The sequence below is a fragment of the Trachemys scripta genome, chromosome 2, assembly GCF_013100865.1.
Source record: "Trachemys scripta elegans isolate TJP31775 chromosome 2, CAS_Tse_1.0, whole genome shotgun sequence".
NCBI lineage: Eukaryota > Metazoa > Chordata > Testudines > Emydidae > Trachemys > Trachemys scripta.
The window spans coordinates 111,133,839-111,159,263 of NC_048299.1; the positions used below are offsets into that span (position 1 = coordinate 111,133,839).

Sequence of the window (25,425 nt, forward strand, 5' to 3'; positions counted from 1 at the left end):
TATGGTTTTGCTGGGCCCAGGCAAAGAAATATTTCCATTTGGCTAGGTAACATTTTCTGGTGACGAATGTTTTGCACAGCTTCACAGCAGGAACATTATAGGCTCGACATCCATCCATATACCAAACTGTGAGATAAAGAGCATCAGGTTTGGGATTCCTAACCCTACCATTTTTCTGGGTCAAAAGATCCAGTAAGGTCCAAATGCTGATGGGCAGATGGGATGACATTTGTAGGAGGCTTGGTAATCAGAATTGTCTGGGCCATCTGGGAGCAATGAGGATGACTCGTGCCTTGTCTAGTCAAATCTTCTGCAGAACCTGACATAGTAGTGGCTGGCAGGGAAGGCACAACTGAAGTGATCAGTCCAAAGTAGGAGATGAGCATCACCCTGGAATACTGACTCTGAGCTCCCTTGGAGCAGTATATGTTGCACTTCTTGGGGGTTCCCTAATGAGTGAAGATACTGTTTACTACTGAATCATATAATTGCCACTCATGTTGATGGTGAAATGCCCTCTGAGGCTGTCTGCCAGTGAATTCTGGGTACCTGGGAAGTACACTGCCAATAGGGTGATGTGGTTCTGTATACACCACTTCCATGCAGAGGGGGACGGAGCATGCTCCTTCCTACTGGTTTACATAGAAACGGGCAGTTATGTTTTCCAACATTATCAGGATGGGATGGGATAGTATGAATGGCAGGAATGTTTTGCAACCTTCATGTACCGCTCTCAGTTCCAGAAGATGCGCATTTGAGCTTCCCAAGGTGTCAGAGTGCCTTGCTTTGTGTGATTGTACATGTGGGCTTCCCGCCCATCAGAGAGGCATCTGTAATCATCATTTTGTCTGGTGTAGGGGCTAGAAAGGGAACTCCCATGGACACATGTCCAGGGTCACTCCACCATACCAGAGAGACCCTCACCTGGGAAGGAATTATCATTATAGTATTCATGCTGTGCTTGCTTGGTCTATACGCTGTTTGGAGCCAAGCCTCTAGGCAATGGAGGAGGAGTCTAGCAAATGGCAATGCATAAATATACGATGCTTCTCCCTGTTGGAGAAGAGGCTGTACCTCCTGAAGGAGGAGCCTTTCACGAGAGTGGTCCCTGAAAAGGGACAGGGAAGTGAGTTTTGGAGGAGGCGGGTAGAGAATCTTGATGGTATAGCCAGAACGGATGATATCCAGAACCCACTTGTCTATTAATGCTGCCCAATTGTGGGAAAATTTTGCAACCAGCCCCCCCAAATGGATCTCGGGATTAGATAGAGATGGCATTGAAACTCTCTAAAAGCTGTCAAAAATATCCCTTGGCTGGAATGTGAAGTTGAGTAGCCATAGTTGAAGTAGAAAGCACAGGGTATCTTGGACTCTACATTTTCTGTCATTTGCAGGGTGGCTAAAGGTATTTTATCTTTGGGGCAAGTGTATATATGCCCAGGAAACAGAGGGTTGCCCTTGAGTCTTTCAATAAGTGCGAACACTTGTCCGTCCTCTCATTGAAAAGATGAGTCTCATAGAAAGGTAATAGTGTTTTGAAACCCTGAAGAGTGCAGCCATTATTCCTGTCACATTACAATGGTGGCTGTCATTGCTCTTGATGCCGTATCAGCTGCACTGACTGCAGCTTATAAAGAGATTCTGGCCAATAGTTTGCCCCCACCAATAAGGGCTTGAATCTAAGCCCTGTCCTCCTGGGGCAACTTGTCCCTAAAGTCTAGAAACTTAGAGTAATTCAGGAAATTGTATTTGGTGAGAAAGGCCTGATAGTTTGAGATTTTAAACTGCAGGCTGATAGATGTAATCATCTTCCTTCCCAGAAGACTGAGACGCTTGGCCTCCTTATCTGCAGGGATGTCCCTTAGGTGTTGTCTGGATCTTTGCATGGCCGCCTAGACAACTGAGGAGTTTGCAACAGGGTGGGCAACAAGAACTCCCCTCCTTTAGCCAGGACAAAGTATCACTTCTCTGACCACTTGGAGGGGGGACACATGTAGCTAGTGTGTGGCACACAACGTTTGTCAGTTCTAATGACTTCATTTACATTTCAAACCTGAAGGTTGCAGGATATCCAGGAGCTTATGCTGAGGGTCCTGGATCTCCTTCAGGGAGATCTGGAGTTCTTCTGCCTCTCCATAACAGCTCCTGAAACGGTCTATAATCATCTGGGGGAGGTGCAGAGGCTGGAGTGACTGTTTCATTGGGTGACTAGGACAATACCATGACAGAGCCTAGTGGAACTGGCAGATCCAGCTCATCTTCCCCTTCTTCTGTGGGCTCAGAGGTTTCAGACTGACATCTTGGAAGAGAATGGTGATAAGACTACCTGTTGGAATGACAGATTCCAAGTAACATGCGTAAGGATCCCAAATAAGGTCAGTATGAGGAATCAAAAGGAGGGTTGTGGTGGCATTGGGTACACACTGGTCCCAAGGAGCAAGTTCTTTCCTGGGTGGCCAAACCAGGTTCCAGGAGATTCTCAATTCCCTATCTGGGCTGAATTCCTAGGTGGTGGAGAAGCAGTTCCACTGGTACATCTGACTTTCTCAAAGATGAAAAGGTCGGATCCAGCTCCATCTGTGGTGCTGTCAGCATCAATGAGAGGAAACTGTGGATAGAGGTTGGGATAGGTGTAGGTTTTTTCCTGCAGGCATTTGTATCTCCCTGGTGAGGATCAGTTCCAGTATCAAGAGAGATCGTGGGTCCAGGAGGACAAAGATATTGTCTGGACTAGTATAAGTCACTGGCACATTCAGAAGTTGTGCCTTGTCAGTCCATACCATCAGAGTAGATGTAGACAGCATGACAGTACCGTCAGTGAATGAGTCTCCGACCGCACGGTTTTTGATGATACTGGCAGTTCCTGTTCCTTAGAATCCCAGTGTTTCATTTTAGGTTGCACCGCAGTCAGTGTCAAAGTCAATGCGGAGGCTGGTACCAAAGGAGTCTTGCGCCTATACGTCTTTTGAACATGATCATGTGGCTTAGGAGGACCTGAGTCCTTATGGCTTGGGTGTGAAGGCTCAACCAACTTTGACAGGGAAGGATCTCTCCTCTTAGTGAGCCTAGGAAAAGATCTGGTTTTATGTTTAAGAGAGTGCCCTTTACTCTCACAAGGGGGACCAGCCAAAAGGTCCTTCCCTAGTACTAGGGCATGCTCCTTGCCAACTCTGTCTGATGTACAGGGAGATCTCCCTGGCCAGGGCCTGTCTGGGGTCTCATTGCATGCTCTATAAGGTGCTTCCAAAGGCAAAGCTCTTCTGACTGCTGTACGCTGCTGGGAAAAGAACAACAGATACTTCACTGGGCAAAAAGAACAGGAGTACTTATGACACCTTAGAGACTAACAAATTTATTTCAGCATAAGCTTTCGTGGGCTACAGCCCACTTCTTCAGATGCATAGAGTGGAACACACAGACAGAAGATATTTATACATACAGAGAACATGAAAAGGTGGAAGTACGCATACCAATTGTAAGAGGCCAATCAATTGAGATGAGCTATCAGTAGCAGCAGTAGAAAAAACTTTGAAGTGATAATCGAGATGACCCATAGAAGGTGTGAGGAGAACTTAACATGGGGGGGGGGAAAATTCAATTAGTGTAATGACCCAACCATTCCCAGTCTCTGTTTAGGCCTAAGTTAATTGTGTCTAATTTGCATATTAATTCGAGTTCAGCAGTCTCTCTTTGGAGTCTGTTTTTGAAGTTTTTTTGTTGCAAAACTGACACCTTCAAGTCTGTCACTGAGTGATTAGAGAGGTTGAAGTGTTCTCCCACTGGTTTTTGAATGTTATGATTTCTGAGGTCAGATTTGTGTCCATTTATGCTTTTGCGTAGAGACTGTATAGTTTGGCCAATGTACATGGCAGAGGGGCATTGCTGGCACATGATGGCATATATCACGTTGGTAGATGTGCAGGTGAACGAGCCCCTGATGGTGTGGCTGACGTGGTTAGGTCCTATGATGGTGTCACTTGAATAGATATGTGGACAGAGCTGGCATCGGGCTTTGTTGCAAGGATAGGTTCCCTGGGTTAGTATTTTTGTTGTATGGTGTGCGGTTGCTGGTGAGTATTTGCTTAAGGTTGGGAGGCTGTCTGTAAACGAGGATTGGTCTGTCTCCCAAGATCTGTGAGAGTGAGGGATCATCTTTCAGGATGTTCACTGGGCAGAATATGAGTTTCTCTGAAGCTGCAGAGGCAATGCAGTGGTCCTTGGTGACCAAAAAGGAGCAGGGACAGGAGGTGCAGTTTTTGAAGCCCAGTATGCTGGGCATAATCTAAGTCCCACACCAGGAGAGCTAGGAGTGTTCCCCAGGGCGGGGATTTTAACACTAACTAGGGAATTAGCAAAACACTAACAACAAAAAAGGTCGAATAATATTTACAGAAAGAAGAGAAAGTGTCACTCCAGACACTGGAGGATTCCAATCCAGACCATGCTGTGGTAAGAAGGAACTGGAGAGGTGGTTGGTCTGGTCCACCCTTTTACCCTTGTTGTGGAGCACAAGGAGAGTAGAGGTGTGGAGCCCTTGACAATACTTGAAAGAATTCACTGGTCTCAAGATAATGAAGCACATGTTTACCCACAGTGGAATACACATAGGAACCAATAAAGGAAGAATAAAGCATTGAGCACAATATTTAGCAGAGGCACCTAGAGAAAAGGACACAGGTTCTGGTCATTCCAGTACAGAATGTCAAAACAGTGGAGAAGATTCAGTAACGAGCAGGAAAACGGATCAAGTAAATATTCAAGTAAAACAGAGCATTGATGAATGTACTGCATGGAACATTTCCACACAGGCGAACTCCTGCATTCAAATGCTTAAACTATATTTCCCTGATAGCAGAATCCTCCTGTATTTGAGTTGTGCTTCAAACTTCTCTAACAGAGTCTAGGTATGTTTCATGTGATGGAGGAATATTTCAGCCACAAGAAATGGTTACCAACCTTTTCCTGTAACTGTTGTTTTTCCAAGATGTGTTGCACATGTCCATTTCACTATAGATGCATGGATGCTTCACACACAGTTGTCAGAGATTTTTCCCTCAGCAATACCTGTCGGGGCAGCACAAGTGACCTCTGTTGCCTCACACCACTACACAGAGACATAAAGGGTGGAACTACCCCTGACGCTTGTTAATTCCTTTCTACCATATAGACTCCAATAGAGAGGGGACGTGGGAAGGGTCATGGAATGGACATGTGCAACACATTTCAAAGAGTAACAGTTACAAGAAAAGGTTAGTAATCATTTTTAATTTGAGTGACTGCACATGTCCATTCAGCTGTAGATGACTCAAGCAGTTTGAACAGGAAGTGGACTTGGAGTCTACTTGAACAGGGACTGCAGGACCACCCATCCAAATCTGGCATTGTCTTTAGATTGACGAGACATGGCACAGTGAGAGGCAAACATAGGGACTGATGACCAGATTGTTGCCTTACAAATGTCCTAGATGGGCACATGACTTACAAATGTCCTAGATGGGCACGTGACCCTGAAAGACAACAGAAGTAGCTTGAGACTTGGTCAAATGAGCCAACACTCTAACCGGGGATGTGATATCAGCCAATTAGTAGCTGTGGCAATCTACACTATTATGGTCACCACATTTACAAAATTATGATAAATGTTGTACAACGTATGCCTTGTGAGGTATGACTAGAAAAGTCATAATCTGCTGATTATTATTGTCCTGTTAAAATGTGTGTATCAACATTATATATGGAAATATAAGATTTTGCTATATGTTAATTACTGGAACATGTTGTAATTCTGGGGAACGCCCACAGTCTAGCTCTTCAGAGACAACAAAGGGGTGGCCAACACCCAGCTACGTGCTAAGAGACCAGTGACTGTTTAACTGGCCATTCAGCAGCAGGGAAGTTGTAATCAAGAAATTTACTATTCACCCGAAGGACAATCAGCAGCTCACATACGCCATGGAACTGCCTGACCCCAGGACAGAGCAAGGACTTTTTCAGTAAAAAGGATCAGGATATAAAAAGGGGGAACAAAGGCCCCTGGCCAGCTCTCTCCTCCCCCATCTTTACTGAAACAAGATTGGTTGAAAGACTTTGAATTGGGGAGATTGGTTCCAGGCTGGGAAGGGAATCCAGCCAGTGTACTAAGAACTGTGAACTGCCTGCAACATCAAGAGAGGTGAGAAGAGCTGTTTGCTTCAAATCTTAGTTTGATAAAGTTTAGGAAAGAGCTATTTTATCTTTTACTTCTTTTGTAACCAAATCTGATTTCTATACTTTTAATCACTTATAATCACTTAAAATCTTTCTTTAGTTAATAAACTTGTTTTATTCTCTTATCTAAACCAGTGTGTTTTGATTGAAGTGTTTGGAGAATCTCTGCTCAGATATGCACAAGGGCTGCTGCATATTCATTTTCTTTGATAAAATGACTGATTTATGAGCTTGCACTGTCCAAAAGGGTCTTGAGCAGTGTAAGAGACATATTTCTGGGATGCAAGCCACTCTCTTACCACTTCAAAAGTTATGGGAATGAGGAGTATGTGGGTGTGAGTGACTGAGAGAGCATTTATGTAATTTTGGGTGTATCGTAACATGTTAATGGCTGTGTGAGATCAAAGCTTGGGGAGGCTGCTTTTCACTAGCAAATCAGTGTAAGAGACCCCTGGTTTGGAGAATTAAGGGGACACCGCTGTTCAAAAGTCCAGCTTGTATCCTGGGGGAATGTCACAATGCTCTCCTGCAGACAAAGCTAATGCTGCTTGCAGGGCTGGAAGTATTTTGTCGGCAAAAGTGCCGACAAAGAGCGTTTACACACGCTGACTTGCGTGGTGTAGACAAGCCCTAAGTTTGTATGGGCATTGAAAGTGTTACAATCATCTTAGAATGCGTTTTGTTTTTATTTCATTTGACCAAATCCCACATATTATGCTTTGACTTATAATCACTTAAAATCTATCTTTACAGTTAATAAATCTGTTTATTCTACCTGAAGCAGTGCGTTTGGTTTGAAGCGTGTTGAGGCTCCCCTTGGGATAACAAGCCTGGTGCATATCAATTTCTTTGTTAAACTGACAAACTCAGATATGCTTGCAGCATCCAGCGGGCTTAACTGGACACTGCAAGATGGAGGTTCCTAGGATTGTGTTTGGGCTGGAGATATTGGCTAGTGTCATTCGGTTGCAAGTAGCTGGGAGCAGCTTACATGCCAGAGGCTGTGCGTGAACAGCCCAGCAGAAGGGGTTCTCACAGCAGAGCAGGGTAAGGCTGGCTCCCAGAGTCAAGGATTGGGGCGACCTAGCCGATCACCAGTTCAGATAACACCAGAGGGGAACGTCATACCCACTCTAAGTGACCATGTGCCTCATGCCCACAAGACCAGATTCTTTTCACTAGTGTCTATCAGGGAGGGGACAGAGCCCCAAAGAACTCTTCTAGTCTTTCAATGGGTATTGCACCATCAGTGCCAGCACTCCAGTTAGTACTGGTGGATGCCCCGATGCTGATAATGGTTCCACAGACAACAATCATTCCCCCAATACCTGAGCTGTCATCAGCAGTGGGGCCTTTGAAACCGGCCCCGATAACAGTTGAGACTGCTGTAACACAGTCTGCTCCTTTTCACGTCTTCGGTACCAAATGAGCTTTGGAGAATTTATCTTCCAATGCTTCCTTTTATTGCTTTATATGAGAGGATACCAAGAGGGGATGCAGGGGGATTGGGTCAAAGGATTTCAAGGTGGACAAGCCACTCTCTTACCACTTCAAAAGTTAATTTTTCCTCCCTTGGTATCTTGTTGTTAATTGATTTATCTCGTTAGACTGACCTCACACTTGGTAAAGCAACCCCTATCCTTTCATGCATTTATACCTGCTCCTGTATTTTCACTGCATGCATCTGATGAAGTGGGTTCTAGCCCACAAAAGCTTATGCCCAAATAAATTTGTTAGTCTCTAAGGTGCCACAAGGACTCCTCGTTGTTTTAGTCCATAAAGCTGTAAGTAAAGGATTGAAGGTTGTCCCAAAAAGTTTCAGAAGTTTAGATAAGCTTACGCTACAGTTGTCAGTAGATAGGACACCACAGTTCCATCTCGCTGATAGTAAGAGGGAACTCAGGGAGGGTCGTGCCTGCCCCACCTTTTATGCCCTTGAACACAAGGAGGCACAGAGCATGTGCACAGCCCTGACAAGCAGCTAGTGAAAAGAATCCAGTCTTGCGTGTATGAGGTGCATGCACGCCTGCAGTGGGATCCACACTGACTATAATATCACAATATCTCAGCCATTACCATAACTGCTGTAGACCAGAAATTCTGAAAAGTAAGTACCATATATACTCGATCATAAGCCAGTTCGTTTATAAGCCAACCCCCACAAGATGGATAAGTAAAAATGGAAAATTTTTATAATCCGTTCATAAGCCGACCTTATAATTCAGGGGTCGTCAAACTTTGGCGCCCGGGCCATCAGGATAAGCCGCTGGCAGGCAGAGATGGTTTGTTTACCTCAAGCGTCCGCAGGCACAGAGGTAAACCTAAGTAAACAAAGTGTCCCGGTGCGCCAGCTGCTTACCCTGACAGGCCGGGACAGCAACTGGTGGGGGGAGGGGGGGTGGAGAAGCTGGGAGTCAGGGGAGTAATCCCTGTGATTACCCCCCACATGATCCCACCCCTAGCCCGGGACCCCCTCACGCTCCCCATCCCGTCCCTTCCCATCTTATCTGGGGAGAGCCGGCGGAGAATGCTGCAGCTGCTTCGGAGGCTGGGGGGAGAGCAGCGTAGCCAGAAGCAGAGAGACTCTGGCCCCGCCTCTTCCCTTCTGTCTCTGCTGGCTGTGCTGCTCTCCTTGCTCCCTCTGTTGGGGGGAGGAGCTGTGTCCCACCCCTCCCTCTCTATACCCGTTCATAAGCCGACCCCCTTCTCTGGTTCTTCCCTTTTTTACTAAAAAAAAATTCAGCTTATGAACGAGTATATACGGTACTATGGCAATTTCTTTAAAAAAAAGAATGATTAGCTATGATGATTTGGGAAATCTGTCTGTGCTGAGTTTATGAATTGTTAGATATTGTCGACTCTTTCTGTGTGTCTGTGCCAGACTGCAAACGCAATTTTAAATGTGGGGCTTGTTGCATTTTCTGTTGTCTTTTTTCTTCCAAGGACTGGTGTCACAGGGCTAACAATGAAGGTTCATTAAACTTTGATAATCCATTTTCATGGAGCCCAACTGGACAAAGGTGACTACCTAGCTCAGGGAAAAGCAGTTTTTCAAGACTGGACACTTTGGGACTGGTAAGTGAGCAACTGATCACCTGCTGTTTGAGGCTGGCCACATGGCAAAGGTGACTGAAGGTGATAAAAGGGTCGGGTCTGAGTGCAGCAGTTCTCTCTCACCAGCCAGAACAGGAAGAGAAGCATGTGCTGGAGAAGGAGTATAGTCCACAGAGGGGATCTAAAACCCAAAAAGGACACTGACCCCAATCCCAAAGACTGCTCAGTAGTGCAGGGAAATGTATGTTTCTTATTTTTCTTAGATTTGTAGTTCTTTTGTGCTATCTTAAGTAAAGTGTAATTGTGTTTAGAATTCTTTGAGATGCGTGTGTGTGTGCGCGCGCGCTTCACCTATCACATACCTTGGAGAGTTCAACTGTAAACAAAAACCACCCACAAGGTGGAACTCTGGGGAAAGGAGTGCTCCTGGGAAGCCTGAGTGGTCAGCAGTGGTCCTGGGGACCTAGGGCAGCTGGGACACAAGACCCATTTCCATAAAGGGGTGAGAGAGAGACGGCCTGTGCCTAGGAAATGTGCCAGAGGCCAAAGGACAGTATTGCGAGCTATTTAGATTAAGAGATGCTTAAGAGCACCAGCGTCTAGTGTATTAGGTCCCAACACAACATCCTGATGAGTATTCAGCAGAGGAAGTTCTACCAAGGCCATTTGTGACCCTAGTGATTTTGGATGACTTCATTTTTGATTGCCCAATATGAAAAGGGGACTGATTTTCAGAAAGTGCCGAGTGTGTGTCCTCTGAAAATCAGGCCCTTTAAGTTGGGAAACCAAAACTTACTAGTCACTTTCAAAATCTTGGCCTCAAATCTCATTTAAAACACCTTTTGGAGTTCTGCTGCTATACTGGAGAGCTGGGTAGAAGAGTTAATCAGAATATCACAAAGCTGTCTGAAAGTGCATTCTATATTTTGGACACAACTTTTAGAAAATACAACAAAAATGTTATTTACCAGATATTTACAGATACCATTCTGGAGGATGTCAAAACACTGACTCCGTGAAGGTATAGTGGATAAGCTGTGACACACCACCTGTTTAAATGAAAGAAAACAAACAGTTATATTTATGAATTTAACACAGATATGTGACAGGCAAATATGATATTTATAGTACATGCATCTGTGTATAGACATATGAATACATGGGCGTATGTGGACACACAATAGCTATCCCTCTTAAAGTGCTGATCCTTTTTAAAAATCATAAAAGTAGCACTGAACAATTTCAGTTGTTAAAAAAGAAAGTCACAGAGCAGCAATTGTGTTTGCTGTTGTTTTTCTCCTTTCATCAGCTTTTAGGACTTCAATTAAAAAGGTCAAAAACAGAATAAAAATCCATCTGACTATAAGACACAGACAGGCCCCCACCCTTTTCCCGTTAGTAGGGAAACTTCCCAAGCAATTCTCCAAAGAATCTAAACAAGCCGGTAACAGAACAGAAACACACACCAAGAAGGAAGGAAGGGAGAAGGACAACAAGGGAAAAGTTGGATATTACAGAAAGGTACATCCCATCTTGCCTGTCCCCATCCTACAAAAAAATGTCATACTCAGTGGATATAAAAAGCAGTGACAAGAAAGAGGCATCTTGTTTTATAAACTGTCTGAAACACCCTGATGCTGACACAGCCAGGAAGATGCAAGCAGTAATAATGACAGAAAAAGGTGACAAAAAGAGAGTCAATCTGATGACTCAGTCTTCACAGTAGTATAACTGCATCCTCCACAGAGCCTAGCAAAAGTACCATACACAGACCCATGGAAGCAAAGTGTATTCTTACTTATTCAGAAAAAGAACCTTTAGTGTTACAAAGGAAACTGCCTGGGTCAGAAATCACCAAGTACAAATAAAACAGCAGAAAAAGATTTTTGGAGATGCAAGAAATGTGTTATTAATGGACGGCAGACTGGAATGGAAGTCAGGAGACCTGGGTTCTAATTCTCACCTCTGCCAACAATCCGTTGTGTGACTTTGGGCAAGTCACTTTACCTGTCTTCCATCCCATATTTTGTCTGTCTTGTCTGTTTAGATTGTAAACTCTTTGGAGGGACCACTGTTACACTAATTTAGATTAAACAAATCGGCAAAAGGCGTTAATATAACCCAGTCACTGTCCATCATTATTCAGTGTCAAACAAGGCTCGGGTTTTGGTATACAGAGACCGCAACCTGCTTAGTACCATGGCAAATGCATTATTAAAAATCCTTTTAACCTTTTATTAAAGATAAGAAAAACAGTTAAAGCTTTTGAAATGTGAAGTACTGAATAAGGCTTTCATTTTAACATCCCTTATTCCCTTTCCCTTTAGCTAGAGAGTTTTTAGAAGGAAAACCCCCCTTGTTTGACATCGAAGACTGTAATAACTATCCTTTTGGGGAAAAGATGTTGGCCAAGATGGGCTGGAGCCATTGCTACTGCTGCTAAAGTCCAATCCCGTTTCATCCCAGGTGGTGTTTGGGATTCAGCTGGAGCCAGCAGAGGTGGCAATGTCATGTAGGTCCCTCATTCTGGTCCAGTCTTGTCAGGAAATCTCTCAGGATCAGGATGAAAGCCTGGGGTCCCAGGAGATAACGGGGGTGGCAATCATGATGGTGAAGCTTGCTTCAGTAGCCAATTTTTCTCCCAATTTCTCCTTAAGGATCTATAAAAGGGAATGGTGGACGAAATAGCCCATCCCCTCATTATTTTGTCCAGCAATACGGCCTAGTTTCCAACATACCAGTTTTGGTTCATGGATCTCTGGTTCCACACTTTTCTTTTTACCAAGCAAGCATGATCTTAAAACAGTCCTTGAGTTGTATCAGCAGACCTTTCTGTTTGGACTAATTCAGTCTATCTCCACTTCACATCTTTCCCCACAAACCTTTGTTTACATAGGTTATTGTGCCATCTTACCTTTCAGATACTGTTTACAGTTGAGCTCAAAATTAGGGTAAATATGTAGGCCCCGCTTATCATAACACTACTCTTTTGTACAATGCCTTAGCACAATGGGGTCCAAATCTCAATTGGAGTCTTAGGCAGCACTGTAATATAAATAACAAACAACTTTTTGCTCACTATAATATGCTATATTAATGAGGAAGTGAAATGACTTCTCCATCTGTCCTTGACAAAACCAGATATCAGATAGCAAGATCAAAACCTCAAGCAAGGCATGACTGTATGTCCCCAAATGTCAACTACTAAAGCAGGGGAGATTCTTCTGGTCACACCCCCTTCTCCAGCTTGCTGCCAGATGATTCATTCCAAAATTGTGCAAAATCTCTTAGAACATAATTAGTAATAATAATGTCGATGCCAACCACTACATCATGTACAACAGGCTAACTAACCCTAATCTGTAAATATAAAAGAAAAATTGTCCCTTTGCTAAGAGTGAAGGTAGAATTGTGGGAGACGCAGGTAGCAGAAAGGAAGTTATTGGGTAAAAAAATTCTCATTCTGCAGCCCCATGTCTCCCAAGATTCTGATATGTACAGGAAGTAGCAAGCAATGAACAGAAGGCGGCAGGGAAAAAGAAAGACTGAGATGAAGAAAGTCTCCCCCACATAAAAATTAACTACCAAAATGGCAAGCTATTTCTGGACCAGTGTGTGCAGCACCTTCCTGCTGAAGAATTCCTCTGAAGAGGACAGAAAGTCCACCTCATAGTGTCTAATGAAGGAATTAATAGAGGACCATGTTGCTGCTCTGCAGATCCCTACAGTGGAAATGGAGGCTCTTTCCGTCTATGAAGTTGTCAAAGATCCAATGCGGTGTGCCTTGATTCCATGGCTGTACAATGCATAATATGATTAATCTGGCTAAAGACAGTTTAGATTCCCAGAGCCATTGACTCTTTGGGGTAAGGATATGAACACGAAGCCCAGTCTTCTTGTTGATGTGGTAGGCAGGATGGCGATCTTTATAATCTGGATGTTCATAGAGTACTGTCACAGCATTTCAATAGGATGAACAGAACAACGGGAGGATGGTCTCCTGTGAGGCATGGAAACTTCAGTTCTTCTTTATCAAGAAAGATTCCAAAGTCCTTAACATTATCTTGTCATCATGGAACACACAACAAGGTTCCTGCATGGATAAAATAGCCAACTCCAACACTCTTCCAGCAGACGTGATAGCAATCAAGAAACAGGTTTTCATGGGTAGGTAGAATGGTGTGACTGATGTAAATGGTTCAGGTGGATGGTTAAGGGTTTTACCACCAGAACTAGATCCATTTAAGAAAGACTGGTCTGACCACAAGTCTAGCCAGTTTGACTGCTCTGGGAAATCTCAGTATTTGAAGATTCTTTGCCAAGGAACCGAAGGACCCTGCGTATAAGGTGCAACTTATGGCCAACCCCTAGTGTGCCACAGATCTGGGCTAGAGTCCTTTGTCCACTCTGTCCTGAAGAAAGGCCAGAGTATCTGGAATTCCAAGGTCCTTGGGGATCGCTTACTTGACACCACAAGCTAAACCTCGTCCAGAAGACAGAGTAGGCTTTTACTCTCCTTCAGACAGACTTCAAAACTAGAATCCCAATCACTCTTGAGGCTAGCCAGACCATGATTAGTGCTTCCCTCTCAATAGTCATGTGATCAGTTGTATACAGTCTGGGTCTAGATCAGGGGTGGGCAAACTTTTTGGGCCAAGGGCCACATCTGGATGGAGAAATTGTATGCAGGGCTGGGGCAGGGGGTTGGGGTGCGGGAGGGAGTGCGGGGTTCAGGAGGGGGTGCGGTGTGCAGGAAGGGGCTCAGGACAAGGGATTGAGGCAGAGGAGGGGTGAGGGTTTATGAGGGGGCTCAGGGAAGGGGGTTGGGGTGCAGGACGGGTGCGGGGTGTACGAGGGGGCTCAGGGCAGGGGTGTGGACTGTAGCAGGGGGCTCAGGGCAGGGGGTTGGGGTGCACAGGGGTGCAGGGTGCAGCAGGGGGCTCCGGGCAGGGAGTTGGGGTGCAGGAGCAGTGAGAGATGCACGAGGGGGCTCAGGGCAGTGAGTTGGGGGGCGGGGTACCGGAGGGGTTCGGGCTTCGGGGTGGCAGCAGTGTGCACCGGGGCCAGGGCAGGCTCCCTACACGCCTGCCCTGTCCCCGGCCCCACGCCACTCCTGGAAGCGCTGCAGCCCGTGTGTGCTGTCCTTGCCGCTCCTCCGGGTACCTCCCCCGAAGCGCCCATTGGCCACAGTTCCCCGTTCCCGGCTAATAGGAGCTGCGGGGGGCGGTGCCTGGAGGCAACATACGGAGCTCTCTGCCCCCCTGCTCGGGGGCCGCAGGGACGTGGTGCCAGCAGCGCCGCAGGCCGAATCCAAAGCCCTGAGGGGCCGGATCAGGCCCGCGGGCCGTAGTTTGCCCACCCCTCATCTAGATGGAGGATATGATCTTGATGAATATGTCTGGTCTCACTTATAGATTCAATGGCAGTTCTAATGCCAAGTCTACCACAGGCCAATGGTAAAGGGTTTCTTTGGCCAGTGTGGAGATCTTTGCTTCCTCTCTCCTTATCTTCTGCATCACCTTTCCTAGAAATTGAAGAGGTGAGAATAAGAACGGCCATACTGGGTCAGACCAATGATCCATCCAGCCCAGTATCCTATCCTCAAACAGCGGCCAATGCAAGGTGCTTCAGAGGGAATGAATAGAACAGGTAATCATCAAGTAATATATCCCCTGTCACTGATTCCCAGCTTCTGGCAAACCAGGTTCGGGACACTTCAAAGCATGGTTTTGCATCCCTGCTCATCTTGGCTAATAGCCATTGATGGACCTATCCTCCATGAATTTATCTAGTTCTTTTTTGAACCCTATTATAGTCCTGGCTTTCACCACATCCTCTGGCAAAGAGTTCCACAGGTTGATTGTGCACTGTGTGAAGATATACTTCTTTTTGTTTGTTTTAAACCTGCTGCCTATTCATTTCATTTGGTGACCCTTAGTTTTTGTGTTATGAAAAGGAATAAACACTGCCTTATTTACTTTCTCTACACCAGTCATGATTTTATAGACCTCTATCATATCCTCCCGTAGTCGTCTCTTTTCCAAGCTGAAAAGTAAGTCTTACTAATCTCTCCTCAAATGGAAGCTGTTCCATACCCCTAATAATTTTGGTTGCCCTTTTCTGTACCTTTGCCCCATCTCAAAAAAGATGTATTAGAATTGGAAACCAGATCTGCACGCAATATTCAAGATGTAGGCGCACGATGGATTTATATAGAGGCAATATGATATTTTCTATCTTATCTATCCCTTTCCTAATGATTCCCAACATTCTGTTCATTTTTTTGACTGCTGCTGCACATTGAGTGGATGTTTTCAGAAAACTATCCACAATGACTCCAAGATCTCTTTCTTGAGTGGTAACAGCTAATTTAGACCCCATCATTTTATATGTATAGCTGGGATTATGTTTTCCAATGTGCATTACTTTGCATTTATCAACACTGAATTTCATCTGCCATCAGTCCCCCAGTTTTGTAACTCTTCACAGTCTGCTTTGGACTTAACTATCTTGAGTAGGTTTGTATCACCTGCAAATTTTGCCACTTCACTGTTCTGCCCCCTTTTCCAGCTCATTTATTTCTCTCAATAAAAACTGAAATTTACTGATAGGCAAAGTAAGAAAAAATACTGCTTGAGTACTCATGTTTCATTTCAAGATATCTGCCTTGTATATTTTGACATGTGATGTTGACAATTTGTGTTTTAATGATTACAAAGCTTTAACTTTTTGAATTTCATCATCTGTCATTAAATAATTGCCTGACCTCCCCTATTCTCTACCCTATACATTCCCCCTACTGTGAAAATTTATTTTTTTTAAATAGAAAAAAATGTTTAAAAATAAAGATATACTACTAAAAAAATTAAAGTTGAATTCTGCCAAGCCTATCAACATATTATTAAAGACCTAACTGGCAAGCTAACAAGGCCCACTGCCAAACAAACCCCACTTCTTAAACCCAGCAGGTCCTGGATAAACCACTTGGTGAAAATAAAGATCTCAGAGCTTCTCTCCTGGTGCCAGCCTAGAGACAGTGTATTGTCAGTCCAGAAAGGTATTTTCATTGAACCCCGAATTGACAGAATACCACCCACCACAAATTTACTTCTTCCCAGTCAACAATGGAAAAACCCACAGCTGCAAGTTAACAGCATCATAATGCTGAATAGTAGGGTGTTTAATTACCAGTGCTATGTTGTTGTCTAGAAGTTATTTTTTTCCAGTTCTCTTTGAATCCTCATTACCCTCAACCAAAACAAACATTCCATGTGTCCAATTCTATTTTCATATTTCTAAAGCAATAATGGCAATTATTTTCATTAATATAAATTAAATCTTGTTTGAAATGTCTGTCCAATAATAAATGTCTGTTATAAAAGTGAAACTCAAATTTGGTTAGACACGGAAATGAAAAGCAAAGAAAACTTAATTATCACTTAAAAATTAGTATATTTTCTTACAATTTATTTTCCTTAGGCAAGGGTTTGCATAGTGTTTAATTTCCATGCTAAAATGTCACAGTTGAATCATTATTTTACATTTAATTAGCATTTATCACATTTTTGGCACACTCATAACAGATTGCCCTTGGACCAAAGCCAGAGCAATTTTATTTCAGAATATTATAGAAGTGAATGGACAAAGAAAAAAGTCTGAACGTTTTAAACTGGTATCAAAATTAAGCTTCAAGAAAAGCATTTTGTTGCAAGTTTACTTTTTATTTTGATCAAATGCCCACCTGAATAAATTAAACCAAAGCTATACAGAAGGATGATTTTACATATTGGAAATAACCATAAGCACAATGGAGGATACACAAACCATTCAATGGCATATTTTCAAACCAATGCTCAACATTCTAGCAGCTTGACGACCTCTTATGTTAACGAGAGCCACATAATTAAAATGTCACGTTCTGAAAACTCACTATTGCTGCTGCAGGCTGGTGAATCCCTCCATCCCCCAGTGTGGACTGTCTTCCACTTCTAGTCTGCTACTACCAGAGAGCAATGGGAAATGAAAAAAAGAAAGAGCAGGAAAGGTAGTTCCAAGAGCAGTCCCTGCAGACTGGAGGTCAGAACCACAGGAGAAACCTCTCCACTAGAAGAAACAGAGAGGTAGCTGGCTGGACCCCAGAACTGAGGCAGAAATTCAGGATGATCCTGACAATATCGAGACCGTTAGCTACTGAGTACTGATATTCTGTATTCCAGAATACTGGCCATGTACAATTCGATTATCCCTACCTTGCCATTCAGACCTTGGATGAAGGGGCAAATTGCATGCCCACCTACTCCAGCTGATTAAGTGCACTTTGCTACCGCCAAGCAGTTGCATGCACTGTTTTGCAGCCTAAATTCCCCCTATTCCAATGTGAAAAACCTGTCTCTTATACCTGCTGTCCAAACCATGGGAGACTGCTGGCAGATCTTATCATCCTGCATACAGTACTTCATGTGTGAGAAGCTGAACCTCCAAAGACAAAGACAGGAGAAAGAGAGAGAACTCAGACTGAAATGAGCTCAGCCTCATTCTGAGCCCTTCTGGCTAGAAGGGACACAGTGAAAAGATGAGCTGGGAGGAGAGTTTTTAACTTTTTGTAGTTATTTATTTATTTAGCAGCTAAAAATTACTAAGTACTGGCCATAATACAACAGGTTCCTGACTCAAAAAGCATACAATCTAAGGGTTCTGTCCTGCAAACACTTATGCCTGCGAGCAATTTTATTCTTGTGGATTAGTCCCACTGACTTCAGAGGGATTACCTCTATAAGTAAAGTTACTCAAGTGCATGTTGGTAGGATCAGGCTCTAAACAGGCAATATACACACAAAGGGGAAGAGATAAGGGGATGGAGAAGCACACGATTTTTATTTTTATTTTTTAGTTTTACATTATTCACATTATTATTTGTATTCAATATACCATGTATTTTTGTTCAGCATTTCCCCAGTTTTTAACCACTGATATAAGTGAAAGACTTAAAATTAGGAAAGGGTTAATAATACAAATTACTATTTTATTCATTTCCTATTATTTTAAACCCTCCCGTTTTCTTCTTATCCCTTCCTTTCCTTCCCTCCATTTGCAGGCCCTACAACCCAAACATTTCCTCCCCCGTTTACAAGTGACCCATCAGACCTTCGACATGAAACCCACTTGAACTGTGGCAGCACATCATTATTCCAATTCCCTTGAGCTCTTCAGAACATCCAAAAAAGTTCCCTCACCTTTTCTTTTACTCCACTTCTACCCCTCAAAGGAAATTATGTACCAGTAACTCCTTTCTGGAAGTCAGCATATTATTTCAAACTTAATTATATTGCAGAGTTTTTCTCTTCAGAGAAATAAAGATATGCACATCTTCCTCCCACCCCGACACACACATGTGAGCATGCAGAGACTACACAAATATGAAGAAAAAGCAGTGGACCAAATTCTTCACTGTCCACTAAGTGGAGTCACACCAGAAGAGAATTTAGCTCAATGTATTCTTTATACAAATGAAAACTAAAGTTAAACGTGGGATAGAATAAGGGAAGAGAGAAATTATTTTATTACAAAACAGAATAAGTAACACAAAGACTTCAGGCACTAAACCAATAATTATTTTCAATTTATGGTAACATCCTTTTCAGATACTGGTAACTAAATGGGACAGGCTATAGTGCTCTTAATTCCCAAGATACTATGTGAGGTGACTATGTTGCAAGCAGAACTCTATCCAGGATCACGTTTCTGCAGAGTGAAGAAAATGAGAAATTTTCAGGTGATGGGGCAGGCAATGAAGCTTGCCTTCTAAAGCCAAGCCAGCATCCCCTGGAGCACCGTACCTTACCAGACAATGTACTCTCTTGTCAGGTGCTGCTTCCTCTCTCTGAAGTAAACAGATTTGACAGGGCAATATTAACAGTGGTCTGAGTTGTTGGAGAAGCTGCTTACAACAAGAGATCTTTATTGTTATGGCTTGGCTAAGCTCACAGAGCCTGATATGAAAAACATTCTTGATTCAATTCCTCCAGAAAAAGCATCTATAGAGCAGAGTTTAAAAAAAACAACAAACAAAAAACCCCCACATCTAGACAGAAAGAGGGCATAGGATGAATGCAGTCTGCAGGAGCATATTACTCAGAATGGCAATAAGAAGGAAAAATGGCAGGGCTGAAATTACAGTCCAATATATTAGAAAAAGAGAACAGCAATGTGATTTAGAGTTATAAATGACTGAAAAAAAATACATGCCGTGTGAGAGACATATTTACACAGTACATTGTGATGTACTTCTAAGGATTTAGAGTAATTCTGAAACACTGTTAAGGTCCAACGTATACTAAAAATTAGAACCAAGTAACCAACCATAGATTAAGGGACAAATGTAGAAAGGTTTCCTGGCCTGACTGTATGAAACATAAGGCCTATGTTAGAACATCTTTATTTTTTTTTGGTTGTGAATTTTTTTTTTCCTAAGCTACTTATATCCATAAACCATGGCTAAACTTTCTCTCTAGTGGCTGATGTGCCACCTGGAGGAAGGTGAAATCACACCCAAAACTGTTCTAGTTCTTTTCTCAGAGCTCTCTCTATTAAACAAAATTCAAAACCAAAACCACCCAAAACAGTCTCAGTGTGTCTCAGGATCTTGTGTTAGCCTTTCACTCATGGGGTTAATGGTCCTTAAAGCTCGTCTTTCCAAGGCTTGTGTCTGTCTTCCTGCCTATTAGGAAAGAGGGCAGAGGGAGAGACCCAGGGTCAGAAAAAGACCTGTGAGAAGTGGGGCTGTCTTGGAAAGACGAGCTTTAAGGACCCTACATAGCCAAGGTTTTCCTACAACTAGCTCCAGCTCTCTGCAGGTGTCTCTCTTTCAAGCCTTACACATGACGGATGTAGACAGCCCCACTTCTCACAGGTCTTTTTCTGACCCTGGGTCTCTCCCTCTGCCCTCTTTCCTAATAGGCAGGAAGACAGACACAATTTCCTAGATTCCTAAATTCACAGCACATGATAGGAGCACAAATGTGACCTACTACACTAAGGTTCCCAATTTAAAAGGACCCAAGGATCGTAACAGATGCCCTGGGACACATAAGTGCCAAGTAAAAAAAAGCAGCATTTATATTTTCTTACAAAAAGGGAACAGTAGAGCAAATATAAAATATTTAATTAACTACATTTTTTAATGAGTGTTTTGTGTACTTTGAGGCTCCTCCTACTTATTTCAAATTTTCCTCCCACTTATTTCTTTGGCTTTCATAGCCACAGCAATTTTAAGGTAAAATTGTTTATTTTATTTGTAAGCTTACATTTTTGGATATTTTACATAAAAATGAGAGACTTATGTTAAAGTTGTTTCTTAAAGGGGCTAAAATAAAAATAAATTTTTATTTCTAATTCAAAACAGCTGACATGTCTCAGCAACATTTGCAATTCATGTTTCATCACATTGCTTAACTGAGAGTTTATACCAAGTTTTAAAAAACTATACTGACAAGGCTATATGGCAGGAACATAAGCAAACTCTGTTGTGGTAGCATTCAGTGGTCACTGGTCAGTTGAGGGCCTTTGCTTTGCAAGCTGATTAGCCGCCAGCATTGGAAATTTCAGTTACCGACTTTCAGATCAGTCTGCAGCACAACAACTAACGACCCATGTCAGATGGTGATCTGCCGCATGAGAGCAATCGCTAAACTCTAATTTTGAAATCTGGATTTGGAATGAGGTAAAGCATAGAAATCAAGATTTTACAAGGATGTAAATCCAAAGGTACACTCCTTAAAATAGCGATGTAGTGTTACCATCCTAGGTTAAAGAGTCACTGAAACTGTATCACCCTTGCTACTCTCTTCTAGACCGTATGTGATTCTTCAATGCCCTTAATATTTTGGGTCTCATACAGTGAGCATCCAACTATAGTTTCTATAGCCCTTTTTATGGTAATATGATCAATTTTGCTGCTTTTTGCTCCCTCAATAAGTTTAGCGACGTCAGTATTCAGTTTCTGAACAACTACCACATATTACTTTTTAAGGTTTGTCAACTTCAACTCCTGGATCCTTTTCTTGATCAATGTTTTCCACCTTGTGACCATTTAAGGACTAGGCTGTTTCCATCTTTTAAAAGGTGGTCTCATCACTACACCTTTTTGTATTACATGCAAAAGTACCTTATGCAATAAGTGTCTCCATTTTCTTTCACAATTTCTGGTTTCAGTCTATTCACACTTTTGACACTCGATGGGTTCCCCAAAGTTATGTCCTCTAAATTTACACTCTTTTTTGCCTACTCCCTCCCCCAGGTCATTAATGTACTATATAGGATAGGCGTGTCCAAACAGCGGCTCGCAAGCCACATGCAGGTCTTTTACACTTAAAGTGTGACTTCCTGAGCTCCCCATGCCCCGCCCATTCTCCACCTACCAGACTGGAGAGGGAGGGAGCTCGAGGATTCAGCCTCACGAGGGGCACACTGGGGCTTGGGGCTTCAGCCCCATGCGGGGTGGGGAGCTGCCACCCTGTGGGGCAGGCTGTGCGTGTCTTGTGGCTCTCCAACTTCTGAAGATTATTGTATGTGGCTCGGAGGGTCAGTAAGTTTGGCCATCCCTGGTATAGGACAAACAAGACTACTACTCTGGAATCCGGACTTTAAGCAGAATTAAGAAGTGGTAGACTGCATTTTGTCTAAAATTTTCAGAGGCCACACAGTCAGACATTAAATTTATAGCAACAACAATTAGCACATTCACATTGTTTCATTTGTTAAACTGCTCATTTCGGTTATTACTATTTCACTTGACACTGACGGGTCAATTCATTTACAGAGTAGTCGAATAGTATTACTGACATGCACATGACTATATGACCAGTTAAAATGAATGAAAACGGAAGTTCTTCTTGCTTTAAGCTGCAAGAGTTTATTCAGGAATCTCATCAGCTTTAGTCACAGGGGGACAATCTTAAATAATTGGCTTTAATAAGTGGCAGCAGTCATTGTAAATGTTAGTTGCTCAATAAAATGGGCTAATCTTCCTGCATTTATATTTAATCTCTCATGACCAAGTATGAAGATTAATCTAAACACTTACACAAAATGGCAGCTTTTTAAAAAAAACACTGGCTTTTTTGTATGTTGTTCCTTAAAATTAATAACTAAATTGTTAAAAAAAACTGATTTGGTTTTGCATTTCTAGCATCATAGGAGTATTTAATAATCCTTCTATGTAGAAACATTAAAAAAATTAGGGGGACCAAAACAATTCCCAAAAATGTGATTTGTTATAAACCATTTAGAAGAGCTACCTTTCGGAAAATACATCTATCTAACCTTCCACTTATTATTCATGACCACATGCAGAAAGCTAATGGTTACAACATAATGCAGTCTAGTTCACTACCCAACCCCCAAATTATCTTTTTTCTTTATACAAGTGAGCCTTATTTAGATGCGATAGGTTCTCCTGCTAAATCTCTGGTATGTATATATTTAAACACTAGCTTCTTTTTTTCAGCTTATTTCTAATGAACAGTCTGTATCTCTGATTGCATCAAATGGATGCCCAACACTGTAACCTAGTATCAGAAAGGCAAGACCCCCTTGTACTGTATGAGCAAGATGTCCAAACAGGTAAGGAGGATAAAAAATGTCAGTCTGGGAGCACGTGTAATTCCATGGGCAAGTTAATGATAGACAGGTAAGGGAAGTGTCATCTGATGCATAAAAATCTACAGAATCATAACTTCAATGGTGTCACCCTCTTTGGCACGGCAAGGGGGACTTACTGCTCCCCTCAATAGCTCCAGGTTCCCCCCTTGGTGGAAATGTTGATAATACAATGTCGTTGGAAACGGGTCAAGTTGGGTATCATTTGAAAGCCCTTTCTCCCACCAACACAATGGTGCCAAACATGACAAACCTAGAACAATTATGTACTTATTTGAGAAAATGTTTACATATCAATTTTTTAAATTATACTTTAACACAGGCGTGTCAAACATGCAGCCATCACAAAGTTAAATTATGGCCCTCAATTGACAGTACTGTGCTATCAGTTAATGCTCATAACTAGGGCCCTACCAAATTCACGGCCATGAAAAACGCATCACAGACCGTGAAATCTGGTCTTTTGTGTGCTTTTACCCTATATTATTCAGATTTCACGGGGGAGACCAGCGTTTCTCAAATTGGGGGTCCTGACCCAAAAGGGAGGTGCAGGGGGAGTCAAAAGGTTATTTTAGAGGGGTTGTGGTATTGCCATCCTTACTTCTGTCCTGCCTTCAGAGCTGAGTGCTTGGAGAGCGGCGGCTGTTGGCCAGATGCCCAGCTCTGAAGGCAGTACCCCGCCAGCAGCAGCACAGAAGATTGGCAATACCATACCATGGCATCCTTACTTTTGTGCGGCTGCTGGCGCTGCCTTCACAGCTGGGCTCCCTGCCAGCAGCTACTGCTTTCCAACTGCCCAGCTCTGAAGGCAGTGCCGCCACCAGCAGCAGTGCAGAAATAAGTACAGTATCGCAAACCCCCCTACAATAACTTTGCAACCCCCCACAACTCCTTTTTGGGTCAGGACCGCTACAATTACAACAACCATGAAGTTTCAAATTTATATATCTGAAATCATGAAATTTACAATTTTTAAAATCCTATGACTCTGAAATTGACCAAAGTGGACAGTGAATTTGGTAGGGCTCTACTCATAACATAACTGATTAATTTTTTTAATGTTTCAGATTACTTTAAATGGAAGGAATGCTTCAAGTTTATTTGGCAAAAAAGTAAGTAGTTCAGTGGTATTGATTATCAGCTTTGTGAATTATGCCAAAAGTGCTGTAATGAGGCACTAGTTAAAATGTCAGCATCCAGCAAGAAATTACAGGAATCCATCTGCAAATGATATGTACATAGTTAGGTAACATACATTACATAACATAGTTAAATTACAATCCCAAAGTAATTTATTGCAAAATCCCTGTTTTCACTTTGGTCTTGATCGTTTTTAGACACCAACGGGGAGATGAAGTGTACTGACTAGTAGCTGAATCTTTGGAGAATACCACCACGGCAGACTTGGTTAAACATAATGCTCGGTGGCACGTTATATGCTATAAAAAGTGCACCCCTAACCTGAATTTAGCAAGGCTGGAGAGGAAGTACAGTCAAACCTCGCAATAACGCACCCCGCGATAATGCAAATTCGGATATAACGCGATCATAAGTTGGCTCCCCTTTAAAGCCGTAATACTGTTCGCATTTTACTGTACTTTTTTTACGACATTTATAAATAAACCGTGTTCTTCCGGTCTTATAGGATAAAGTGACTCGTGGCCATTGCAGGCCCATTGCACTTAGTTCTCAGGTTGTACATGTGTATGGTGTTTGCCTATGAATTTGTTATTAATTTCCTATATTTTAAAAAATATTTTACCATTATGAATACGCCAAATTTAAGGCGAATAACGGCTGGCTGGACAGATTCAAGAAAAAGCATACTATAAGCCAAATTCTTGTGTCTGGGGAAACCCGCTCAGCTGATAAAGAGGCTGCCAATTCCTACCCAATTGAGCTTAAAAAGTTGCTGGAGGAAGGTTGCTACACAGCCGATCAAATTTACAACTGCGACGAAACTGGTTTATGCTTTAAAATGTTACCCGACCGCACGCTCGCAACCAGGACTGATAGTCACAAACAAGAAGGCTTTAAGCAGAGGAAGGACCGAGTCACTCTCTTGTTTGCATCAACAAGTCTGGCAGCCACAAAGTCAGATCTCTGATGATCGGAAAAGCGAGGTCTCCCAGATGTTTTCATCATATTAAATATGAAGGCCCTTCCCTTTGAATACACCAACAGCAAGAATGCATGGATGAATAGCCCCATATTTAAAGGCTGGTTCCATAAAACTTTCGTGCCAGCCGTTTGGGCTCATTTGCGAAAACTCAAGCAGGAGGAAAAAGCTCTCCTCCTGCTGGATAATTGTCCAAGACGTGGACAGCGTCAAAATCCTCCAACTCAGAAACATTCTTGACTTTGTTAGAATCCAACAGTCTGCGGCAAACAAGCAGACCACACTAGATAGCTTTTTTAAGAAGTGATGAAATTTAAAACTATGGAGTCATGCAACCAGATTGACTCTGTACTCTGCGCAATGATTAGTATAGTCGATTTCATGTTTCT

At 42.8% G+C, this 25,425-nt stretch overlaps 1 protein-coding gene across 1 annotated transcript in view; it reads right to left on the bottom strand.

The window, feature by feature from the left end:
• Positions 1-25,425, bottom strand: part of TEX10 (testis expressed 10) — a 120,659-nt gene that overhangs the window by 9,331 nt on the left and 85,903 nt on the right. Inside the window, exon 12 of the mRNA XM_034761416.1 lies at positions 10,230-10,310. Within this exon, the coding sequence (XP_034617307.1) occupies positions 10,230-10,310 (81 nt within the window). The remainder of the gene's footprint in view (positions 1-10,229; positions 10,311-25,425) is intronic.